Source organism: Ixodes scapularis, unplaced genomic scaffold (assembly GCF_016920785.2).
Source record: "Ixodes scapularis isolate PalLabHiFi unplaced genomic scaffold, ASM1692078v2 ptg000597l_1___fragment_1__unscaffolded, whole genome shotgun sequence".
In the NCBI taxonomy this organism is placed as follows: Eukaryota; Metazoa; Arthropoda; class Arachnida; order Ixodida; family Ixodidae; genus Ixodes; species Ixodes scapularis.
Window position 1 is genome coordinate 5004312 of NW_024610006.1, and position 12338 is coordinate 5016649.

The 12338-nt window shown below is 47.7% G+C and overlaps 1 protein-coding gene across 1 annotated transcript in view; it reads right to left on the reverse strand.

The window, feature by feature from the left end:
* Positions 1-167: 167 nt before the first annotated feature.
* Positions 168-12338, reverse strand: part of LOC120844583 (laminin subunit alpha-like) — a gene marked incomplete at its 5' end in the record, with an annotated part of 57832 nt that continues 45661 nt past the window's right edge. Inside the window, 6 exons of the mRNA XM_042287885.1 lie at positions 168-383; positions 2423-2613; positions 5349-5516; positions 6841-6952; positions 8307-8411; positions 11619-11770. Of these exons, the coding sequence (XP_042143819.1) occupies positions 168-383; positions 2423-2613; positions 5349-5516; positions 6841-6952; positions 8307-8411; positions 11619-11770 (944 nt within the window). The remainder of the gene's footprint in view (positions 384-2422; positions 2614-5348; positions 5517-6840; positions 6953-8306; positions 8412-11618; positions 11771-12338) is intronic.

Below are 12338 nucleotides of genomic sequence, written 5' to 3' on the forward strand. Positions count from 1 at the left end.
ACATAATATCTTAATGACATTTTCGTTTTTGAAAAGAGAATTCCTTTAGCTACATTTTGGTATGCTTTGTACAGAATTATACCTAGTAGGGATATTCGCAGCTAAACAATTTTTCCTTGAGATCACCCCATAACAGCCTCTTTTCCTGTAGTAAGAAAGATTTAAGTTTACTCCACTAGCAAGCATATTATGTAAGATTCTGAGCGCATTTCCCAACACTCCTTGTGAAAGGCCATCGCTTTCAGTAAGGTAGCATGGGTGCTCACCTCATAGGCGTTTTCTGCGTCCGGGTAGTAGTCCTGGCAGGCCCGAAGGAGTTCCCTGGCCTCCTTCTGAAGTGCCTCGGACTGCAACTTGAGCTCCTCGCTTTGGGCAATGATCCCCTGAACCAAGCCACAAAGAATATTCAATTGGAATAATCCGCCAGCACACAGAGCCACCAAAGACGAGGTAACAAAATTCCATGAACTCATTGTAGAGTGACAATAACATACAATTTATCTCAATTGTGTTTCACTTGTCTTACCTATCTTACTAATCCTTTTAACTTGTTTTTGTACATTTTTCTTGTTTTGCCGTTATGTTTAGATATTTGTTACTTTATAATAATAATAATATTCTCTATTTTGGGTGCCCAAAAACAACCAGATCGGTCTTCCCCTTGGTGCACCAACACAAACAGCAAAACCAGCAAACAAACAAAAAATCCTAAACACACATAAAGTTAAGAGACAAATGTAAGATTATCCAAATGGCGACGGTACATTGAACAGCTGCAGATATATCAAGGTGGGGTGGAGCAATGGCGTTATAGAATGACTGAATCCGAGAGAGAGGTGAGGCATTGCACAGTGGGTGAACATAGAAGCAAACAAAATGTCCGGTTAGACGTGAATACAATATATTCTATATTGTACCCTACATAATATCCTCCCTTGGAGAGCCTTAGGGGTATGTTGAATAAATAAATAGATAAGAAGGTTTGAAAGTGCACTACACAACAAGTAACAATGCAGCTAGAAAAAATTGCAAAATACAAAACAAAACAAAAATCACATTATATTACTGGTTACATTAAGGGGGACACTACCCAAAAGAGTTAACTTTTGAACCTTTTGCTTATTATGAATTAAATTTACAGTATATACTGGCAGTTGTGAGGCAGAATGCAGTGCAAAGCTTCATCTGCATACATGAATTGTCAAATAAATTATAGTCGTTTTTATCAGAAACACACTGACTTTGTTTGAGAAAACTATCGTTTGAAAAATAATGTAATACCAAACGTTTTTCTTCACTAGATCTGTAGCAGAATGCCTCAGCGTTGACAAAAGTGCATGCAAGATGCCATTTGTTTAGGCTTTTACTTTAGAACAGTTATTGCTACAGACGCCAGCACATGCAACGCGTGGAACACCATTCCCTGCATTCTCCTCGATGCTTGGGTAATTTAGCAATAGGTCTATTAAGTAGATAAGTTATCAATAGGCACCATTTTCAAGATCAGTAGACTCCCAGGTAGATAATAAAAGTTTCTCGAAGATTTGCCACTGTGCGACCAGCGTCGGCCATGTTTACGCTCGCACTGCCCTCTATTTGTCGTCAAAGTCAAAAAGCCAAATTGGATGTTTAGTGTTTATACAGCGTAAGGTCGCTCTGCCAGGGGGGGGGCGACACTAGTTTACACTGTAGATGAGCAATTTTGCCAGTACAGTACGACTGCTAGCCTGGGTCTTTAACGTGCATCACGCAGTAGTGATACACGACCACACACCGGTACGATGCTCATCCAGATCGAAACGGGCAGGGGTGGGGCTCGAACCCTGGCTTCTGCAGCGCGAGCTTTCGCTCTACGCGCGTCAAGCTGGGTGTGCACTGTAGCCCACTCGGCCATTGATTCCCCCCTCTTAGTCGTCGTTCTCAGCTCTTGCCTGCCTAGTTTCCTTTCCTTCCTGTCTCCCGGAGGGGTGGTCCTGTTGTGCATGTCTAGTTTCCTCCAGCTCCTTAGGGCGGGTCTGTTTTGTGTGCTCAACAGCTTCGCAGGTCATGCACCTTCACACAGTGGAGTAACTTATGATTTCCGTGTTTTTTGTCAAATATGATATAGAAAAAAAAACATTTGCATACAGCAAGCTGGTTTATTAAGCCCCTCAATTAGGATAGCTGCGACAAATATGTCATTTACATGCCCCAGTTAATAAATATAGTTATATCAAAATTAACCGAGCTTAGAAGTGGACAAGCGGAAGGTTGGGAACCATGGGCGCCGACTACAAGGGACCTTGTTACCATGATCAATGCCAACATGAGAAAGAGAGGTCTGTGGAGGGCAACTGCTCTCGGAGCAACGTGATTTTTAATATGGTGCACTGCACGTTAGCATGGAGCAGAGCCTCTGGCTCAGGATGGCAGATGCACTCACCCTGAACGGGGAGCTGTTAGCCGTGTTCTGCAGGTGGGCCACCTCCCGCACCATGTCCTCGACCCTCTGGGTGTGGTTGGCCAGCTCGTAGAGGCGCCCCTCCAGCTCCTCCGCCATCGTCTGCCGCAGGTCCTCCAGGGTTGCGTCGTTCTGCACCGCCGGCAGCGAGAAGTTCTGCGCACGCTCCAGGCCTGCAACGGCACGCAGTGGGCACCTTCAGCAGAGAGTAGAGAGGCACGGATGTCGAGCACTCGGCGACTTATTACAAGGAGGATTAGCCAGGGCCAAGGCCACTCATCCTTCTATAAAAACAAAAGGAAGAGCTAAAAGGAGGGTAAAAAAAAATTGACTGCATCTCCACGTGGTGAATGATGTTGATTGGGGTAAAGCTCTGGTGGTGCTTGTCTGCGCAGATGCTGAGCCGCAGCATGCCGAGCATTTCGTTCCTTTTCATCCATGTCAGAAAGAGAATGTGTAGTATGGAACGTGGTTATATACGCATTTGAGCATTTGACCGCAGCGCCTTCTCGTCTATTAACGTTGAGCCAATGCATGCAAAGTTTAACGCAATTATATACGCATTTGACCGCAGCGCCCTTTCCTGTATAGACGTTGAGCGGCTACATGCAACCTTTCATCCATGACACCCCCAGCTCTTAAGCTACTACCAGATCTCAGAGCCCCCTACTCGTCCCGCAGTCGTGGCCGAGTGGTTAAGGCAATGGACTAGAAATCCATTGGGGTCTCCCAGCACAGGTTCGAATCCTGTCCACTGCGCAAACTTTTTTTTTTTTTTTCATTTTTTTTTTTGCACGAGCATGTGAGCACGTGAGCTCACGAGCACGAGCACGAGCACCAGCAAGATCGATGTGAGCACGGACACCGGACGGACAAGGCTAGACCCTAAGGAGCTTTGCCCCTAAAAGCCATCACTTCAACAAATCTGCAATGATAATATTAAGGCTAGGTTGCAGCAGCATACGTGACATCACAGTTTACACTGGCCTATTGTCTGTCTGAAATTTTATTGCAATTTTATTTTGCTCTTTAAATACTAGATAGCATTATTAAGGTCACCCTTTCTTCGTGTTGGCGCCGTGGATGTAGCCTCGATGGAGAAGAGCGATCAGTCGCCCATCTGTTCTTGGACTGAGGACTTCTCTCGGTAAATGCTCAACAGAAGAAAAGCAGACCAAAAGCAATATGAAAGCTTTTGCTTGCAGCCTTTGTATATCACCAAAATCCTGCAGGAGCGACAACGGCAGGTGCAGCTTGGTGAAAAAAGAGCAGCGAGGGACTCGGCTGCCAAAAGGAGAGTGTTGGACCCAGTAGTGACACAAAGTCAGTCGCTCTTAGTGGCCGCCCGGCAGTTCAAGTGCCAGTTTACATATATAACCCATTTAGTATGGCGATAACGTCCAAGACAGACTGGTTTTAGACGGACGGGAGCAAAAAAGGGGCTTCTAAATGCTACAACGCCTTAGGTAAATGCCAAAGACTGCTATTGAACAAATATTCTAATAGTTATAATTAACAATACACTATTCAATATCTGCTTCGAGATCAACTGCGATATTCTCGCTTTTACAGCGGACCTGTTAAGGGCTAGTTTCCCCAGGATCGTGTCCACCAGCAAAGAAATGATGACACCGAACTCTGGACACCTGCTGCCATCTATGAGCGATGGCGGCAACCACACAACTGCTTGCCGCCGTCGCTCGTAGATGGCAGCAACCTTTTTTTCGGAGGAAGAAAAGTGGGAGTGGAACGAGCGGCGATGTGCGCAACAGCGTGAATGGTTTCGCAATTGCTGCGAAGCCGCTATCACCCAAAGTTCCACCCCGTCGAACGGCTCAGATTCCCTTGGAATAGAAGAGCAGATTGCTCGCCTGGAAAGACATCACCGAGAACAGAAGCTACAGCTCCGCTGCTCTTCCTTCTTTACTAAAGTGGAAAGGCTGAACGTTTTTTTTTTTTAGTGCGGAAGCATTAACTGTCCCATGGAGCGAGCCGATGTCATCAGCCGTGCGAAATGGCAGATAAATTCGTGAAGCCACGATTTGAGGCATCCCAGCTTTGAAGCCGCATAAAACGCCACACAAAACGGCCAATAAATGAGGCCGCCGTGCGTCAGTTTCAATTAGCACCAATCCATGGCGCTGCCTGCCCGCATCTCCAGCGCACTAATAAATGGAATCGGCTGGCGCGCTCGGGTGGCGGCACGGCTGCCGGAGCATGCCGGCCGATTCCTGCAGCTGATTCTGTGCCACTGCGGCACGGCCGGTGTCAGCGAGGCGCGGCAACTTCACGAGGACGTGTGCAAGAACGACATTCATACTTTCGCATTCACAACTCATAAGAAGCCTTTTTTGTTGCCAAATTGGAACTTGGAAAAATAATATTTGCATATAGCAAGCCGACTTATAACACCCCTCGATTAGGATAGCTGTGACAATTTTGTCGTTTACATGACATAGTTAATAAACATAGCTATAAGAAAATTAACCGAGCTTAGATGCGGACAAGTGGAAGGTTAGGAACAACCTGCATGAGTTGAGCTGGAGTTTTCTTTAAACGCATGGCACACGGTAGTGGAAGGCTTCGAGAAACTATTCGATATTCGATTTAAAAATATTCGGTCAAAATCGCCATTCGCTTCGAAATGGCTTCCAACTCAAGATTCACTCTTCGCACAGGGTTACTAAAGAGACAGCCAATTTTTAACTCGGCCAATTGTCTACCACATGCTAAGACGACAAAAATAGCAGGTGCCACATCTTTGCAGTAGATTTGGAGCCATCTTAAATCGCCGGCGCGGTTTTCGAAGCGCGTGTCCGGTTGGCCGACGGAGGCAACCTTAGTGCCATTAGAACCAAAGCAATGGATCGATCCATCGCGGCGGCGGAGAAGTGAACGAAACACCCACCTTCTCTGGCCTGCGCCAGCTCTTCCTCTGCTTCGGCGAAGGGCCTCATGAACTCGGTGGCATTGAGAAGCTCCACGATGCGGGTGGCTTCGTCGAGCAGCGGCTCCACGTTGGCGGTAGAAGTCGAGCCCAGGCCCTCGGAGAAGGCTGTCAGGCTGCTCAGAATGTCTAAAGAGACGGGGCAGAATGGAGCAGCTAGAAGAGCTATGCTTCACACTTTTGGGGGTTTATTTTTCTTAGTTTGGGGCTGTTTTCTCTGGGTTTATTTTTCTTCTTGGATTCAGTGTTTTTCATAGTAAATTTTGGATGTCAGGCAAAAAATCTGCACTTATGGGTGCTTAAGTTAAAAAAATAAGACATGGACGTCGAACTCCTCGCTCCTCAACGAAACAAACGCGTGATGCAAATACTTGTAAAACATCCTAGTACCGATGAGAAGATGAAAGGAGAAAACTGGCATGGCACAGTTCTTGACGAAAGCAGCTGCAATGAGGGTCAGTTCGGGGGGCTGTCCCGGGTCAGTACAGAATAAAGCTGTACATAAGGCTCTTCTTTCTCCAAAGCTTACTGGAATTCTCTCATCCAAGGACAGTTCCAATTAGGGTTTCTTTGGTGTTTCCTCCAATTTTTAGTGCAAAACATTCTTTGGCTAGGAGCTCTGCATTTCGTGAAGCCCAAAAGTAAAACCTGGATCAAAGTGTGGCTGTAAGGCTTGACACTGATTCGTTTTGAGCGGGGGGAAGAGGCCATCGGCAGTAAAAGTGCGTTTGCACTTAGTGAAAATCGCACCCAGACCATTAAGATTTATTAAGTGGGCGTTTTTCCAGCATGTCACAACACGTCGGCGTAAGTAGAGCTGCTATTTGGAAGAAAAGCCCTGCAGGGCGTCCACTCTGCGTCTGGCAGATGTCAACTGGACACCCTGTCACACCTTTTGAAAACCCGGGTCAGCGCCAGGAATCGAGTGCACATGCCACGCATTAAGCCAGCTCACAAAAACTAACGCACAAAAAGAGAGCATAGATGCCACACGTTTAACATGCAACACAATTGCCCAGTTCTTCACAATGTTTCAGTCGTCATCGAAAACATCGAGCCCTACTTACGACACACATTATCTGAAATTTCAGGAAATACGCCGTATCTAAAGTGCGAAAAGCCGCATTTTCAAATCGTAATGGCCGCCCATTGCACCCGCTCTGCACAGGCAACAAAATGGCAATGCCCGCAAGACAATCGGGGGAATACAGTGCCGATACGCCGAGCGTAGCTTACTCAGTGGGTCTAGTGAGGAAGACACAAATCCAACGAGGGAAAGAAGGAAGCGGTTGTCAAGATTAAAAAGACACCTGGCTGACCCTTAAATCTCACCAGCCGCTTTCCTTTCTACCCTCGTCCACGCTGGCTTCCTCGTTCGTCGGCCGTCGTGACACGTCGTCAACTACTTCGACGGAAGCAGCCGAGCTTTAAATTAAAACGCACAAAACGGTACCTCGCATCTCCTGGACCGTCTTCTCCACGTTGAGCTCTTCCCGGTCGGCTTCCAGCCTTGTCTTGTACGCCGTGTGGTTGTTCGCCGTAGCCGAGAGCGCCAGGCTCGAAGCCTGCACGAAAAAGAGCAGAAATCGTCGGTGGTTGCGCGCCCTCCCCAGAGGTACAGCACCCGTTACGCGTGGCGTGATTTACAACGTCTCGGTTTGCCGATTCCTCCATTTCCACCCGATCACGTTGCACGTCTGTCGCGCCGGCGTGATCCCAGCGGTGGCGGAGCAGCGGCATGAGCTGCAGATGCCTGTTCCGCTGCAGCTCGTTTAGCAGCCAGACGGTCGATGGAAACCGAAGCAGACCCGAAATGGGACACTGGGACGGCGGGGACCGTTGTTTCCAGTCGCCTTTTTTGCCGGCATTTCTACCACCAACCGTCACAATCGCGACATCCAACAGCATGACAGACCGTCTTCTGCGACTTAATCTGAGGCCACATCCCAGCCACTTGCAACACACAGAGAGTGTAGTGCAGTAAACACACCAGTCAAAGGCGTGTTCCAGGCGTTGTGCACCCGAAACGCGTCTCTGACCGGTGAGCTTGGCATCCCATACTGGCAATGCATCAAAAGCGGCTCCGAGTGGCAACTGGCATTGCAGAAGCCATCATGTCGTGCTGTCGGACGTCGCGATCCTGACAGCTTGTCGAAGAAGGTTGTGGGGATCGTGATCCCTGAACATTCTGTCGCGTCAGCGTTTTGGCGCGCCGTGGCGGCCGCGCTGACGTAGCGAGAGGTGGCACTGGTTATCACTGAGTGGCTTCCTCCTTTCCCCCCTGGGGGCGATTTTCGTAATGAACCCCCGCAGAAAGGAGATAGACGTGTCGCTCCTTGATTAGCCACTTCGCCCCGCCGTTATCTTAAAACCAGCGAACAGCGAGATCTTTCTCTCTCTTCTTCCTGGGATTCGGCGGCGGCGACAACGGGGAACCGCCCGGCGCACCGGTGAGCATTTACCTCGTCCTTTGTATCTTTGTGAACGACTGTTCGGCCGTGGGCGATTTCCACACCAACGGCGTTCACCAGCTGATAGCCGCTGTTTTCTTATTTGTTTCGTTGTTAATAAACAGAGTTTATCACCGTCACCAACGTGACTGGTGTCTGATTGCGCTCAAAGAGCAGCATGCCATGCGAGTACGAACTCGCTTCGTGGTAGAGCGTCTCACCGCGAACGTGGTACTCCCAAAGGCAGTGGCCCAAAGGAGAACCACAAGGTCTGGCAAAAAACTAGGAGCGAACGCATCGCAACTAATGGCCGCCGAAGCTTTTGTGGAGAGTCAAGCCAGAGAGCAGCCTACCGCATCTACCTCCGCTTTTGTGTGGATCGTGGGAGGCGACAACACTTCATGATGTGAGTGGGTGGACGGAGAAGCTTTCCAGGCACCATAGTAATGAAGGCGAGAGAATGACTCACGTCCTTGCGCACTGTCGAGGCCAGTGCTTCCAGATCGCTGACGTTCTGCGCCAGGGGGCTCACGTCCAGGGAGGCGGGCTTTCCGCTGAAGCTCATCAGCTGCTCCTGTCGAGGGAAAGAGCGTCTTATTTTATTTTCTCGTAGTCTCGCAAAGCACGGAGAGTACTCTGTCGAGAAAAAGAGGCGACAAATTCGGTGCACCAACGTTTGCTCTGCACGTGGCATCGCAACGGCAGTTGTTAGACTTTGCACAAAGCGAACGCGCCGTCGGGTAAAGTTCATTGATTGTTTGCGGCATACGGTGAAACACCACTAAAACAAACAGTTGAAGAAAATTGTGTAAACTTGCCCAGCAAAACAGCACTATGTCCACTGCATCCAATTAAGTGAACTCCCACTTTAGCAAACTTTTTTTTTAGGTCCCTCAAAGTTTGTTTGAGTGTTATTTCACCGTATTTGCTCCATGAAGTCCGGCCTCAACATGGTACTTGGGAAGTATGAGCCCATTTCAGATAATATATTCAAAGGGACCATACCATTGTGAGCATAATAAAATTTATATATATCCAAATATAAAGCTGGGAACATTTTCCATTATTTTCCCTGTTCGTTTGCATGTAAGGAATTGTTTATTAGCTCGATCAATGACAGAACTGAAGAATTGGGGCTGTATTTGGGTCGCTTAAAGGGGTACTACAACAAAATTTCGGCGCTCATTTCTTGGTCTATATGTGTTCAAAGGAGCAGCATCACATCGAACATACCAATATCTTGTAAAAAAGGCTCGAAAAGAAATTTTAAGACTAATTAAACGATTAGCAAAGAGCACCTGATGGATGTCACTAACGCCTCGCTTGTAATGTCCGTCTAGGAACCTTGACAGCTAGTGACGGAGGTTGTCTCGCCTCCGGCCACGACGAGAGAAGGGGGAAAGGAGGAACTCCCCTCTTCCCGAGAATGCCTTTTGTGTGCCGCAGTAGTCGTTATTGTCCCCCTACAAGATTATAGAAGATTAACCCGTCGCTCAAAATTCGTACAAAAGCAGCCGCTTCGGTGGCTGGAACGACTAGGCCATCCTCTCGACGTCAGCCTCGCCGTAGCTTTGCTCGTCTTGAGACGACCTACGTCACGATTGCGTTGGATGTCACGTGGTCTCCGCTGGGCCTTCTCCGAGCGCTTGCCAGAGTGGGCCGTTTATAACGAAAAATACAGCCACCAGAATCAATATACAAACGTGCGATTGTCATTTACGGATATTAGGAATCATATTCAACCTATTTTTGAACACAACGGGAATCTTTCAAATATTGTTGAAGTATCCGTTTAAACCCAACAGTACTCCGTTTTTTCCCCCTTGAGAACTAGATCGGCAGCATATGCCGGAGCCATTTCATTCAACAAGCCGACTTCTCGAGCGCCGGCTCGTCTTAGCCATAATAAAAAGTGGTATGTATAAAAACTGAGTACCACCCGAAGCTCTTTTATCTCATCAGCTGCTCCATCAGACGCAGTCGATTACAAAAGAAGGAAATTTGAGCGAGCTGGAAAACACTGCCTTTGTGACCAATAATACACAGAGCATAGGTGTCCACCATGAAATCCGGTGAGATTTGAAGCCTGAAATACCAAGAAAAAAAACTGAGGTACACCTAAGCACTTCTTATGAGTTGTGAGTGCGAAAGCATGTGCATCATTCTTGCTCTACGCGTGTTGGCGCGCCGGCTGGCGCTGACCTGGCGCCGCGTGTCCGGCGAATGGGAGCCTGGTCGACGTGCGCTAGCCAATGGGATCGAAACGGCGTAAAAGGTGCCATGGCTAACCGGCGAATGGGAGCTAGCTTGATTTGGAGAGCATTTAAGAGCCGTTTGCGTGGCTTCAAAGGTGATGACGTCGGCTCGCTTCATGAGACAGTTAATGCTTTCGCATTCAAAACCGAGTATGCACCCATGTCTCAATAAGTGCCCACCCCTTACTACAGAAACATTTCAAATATAAGCCGAGAAAATATGAAGCGTCCATCCCAACAAACTTCTGAGCCCACCGAGCTAACTGAAGTGCTTCACCACACTGGATGCCTCTTCAAGAAGACAGCGCGATGCAGTAGAGCAGGCTTGACGAGAGTGCCATGTCTGCTTTGAAAATTAGGGTTTTGCCAGACCCCTATATATCTCCTATACTGTTCAATCGGATCAAACAAAAACCTGCCCTACCACGTAGCCCTTCTGCTTTTCTGCTTTCAAACCGAACAAGCACTCATCCCCATATTTTTAAATGATCTCCCGTACAAGAAAACAGTGCCAAATAAATGCCAGGGCAATGATAGACAAAACAGGAGCACTCTGTACTGTTTCTGTCTATTTTTTTCCTTACGTTTATTAGGTGCCGCTTTCTCGTACACGACAGACCTACCAGCCCAAACCACCACTTGCTATCTTTAACTTTGCATGACACTTGCTCGGTATTTTACGGTATGTTACATGAAACAGGTCCAGAGCGCCTACGCAAACTTCCGCACCTGAGTGCACCTAATAACATTGCTCTCAATAACTCAAGAAAAAAGTAAGCTTTGCTCACGGTTCATACGTAGCGCGAGGTAGTTCTTACAAGATTTGATTGTGGGAGAAGGAAACAATGCTCTTGGCCTTTGGAATTTGTAGTCTTAATTGATAAAATAATTTACAGCTAATCTAAATGCCACCAAGATATATTTTAATTTGCTACATAAAGAAGAAAATAATTGATGCTCCGCAAGGAGCTGCACTTTTAAGGCGTTAGCGTTATAGGGCCAGCCAACCTCAGGAGCTGCCCAAGCACAAAATGTGTAGGTAGGTCAGTTTCTAACCACTAGACGATTCCGAAAAAGAGCGGTGACCGGTGCCAGAGATTGAACCCGCCACCGGCGTGGAAGCCGAGTGCGGTGCTGACCGAGCTACAAGCCCAGCACGCAAAAACGGGAGGAGCAGAAGCAGGTGGTGTAAGGTGGCACGAAGAGCAGAGGGGTGGAAAGAGCGAGAAAGCGTGCTTCACTTCTCTAGGTGACCCAGAAAATTCAGTGCAAAGGCTTTGCATCCGGGGGGTGCTGAAGGGAAGCGCGCTCAGTGTCAGAAAGAGACAATGGTGTGATGCAATTCGTTTCCATAAGAAACCCTGCCCCAGGCACCATCCAAACTATAAGCACCGCTTAACCTTTAAAGCTACAGCATTTAAATGCGATTGGGAGGTTGACCAAACATGCCGCCAATTTTGATGACTACAGTTCTTTGGGGAAATACAAGTACATCCCATAATTTGAAAGAAAGACGAGGGACCCACTTTCAGGTCGTGCGCAGTCTGGTTGACGAGCTGCAGCCGCTGGTTGGCCAGGTAAGTGGAAGAGATGTCACGCATCTCGTCCCCGATGTTGTCGATCATCTGCTCCAGGCTGTCCGTGTCATCCAGCAGGGCGTGCACGCACTCGCCACACTCTGCGTCCGTAAGCAACGCACATCGGTGAATTGTGCTGTGTGCACATTTAGACGGCAAGAAGTGAAGACAGCCCCAATGTACATCTGGTCCCTACTTTCCTGCAAAGCACTTGGGTGAGTCAATCGCTGCAATCCATAAAGAGAGCTCGGTAAATGACAAGGCTGTAAATACAGTCTAAGCTCGTTACAACAAACATTTGGATATAACATACCGATCTATGAAGTTCGGTTGGTTTTCCTTTACATGCCATTGACTCAACTTCATATCTGATACAACATACTCCTCTTACAACAGACCGAAATCTCGGTCAAAATCAAAGTCTGTTATAACCAGCTTAAACTCTATGTTTAGGCTTAAAGAACTCTTTGCTGAGACAGTAGGTGCGATGAAACGTCATGCCCAGTCGCGCAGCGCACAATGCTTTTTAAGTCTTTATATATCCAGCCTCATCATTTGCCAAGCTCGCTCTGTAAATCAGAACGACTGGAATGTAGACTTTTCAGATTTCTTAGGACTGTAGCTGAGAAATTTATCCAGTGCAGTACAACTGCCAACCTGGGGTCTTTA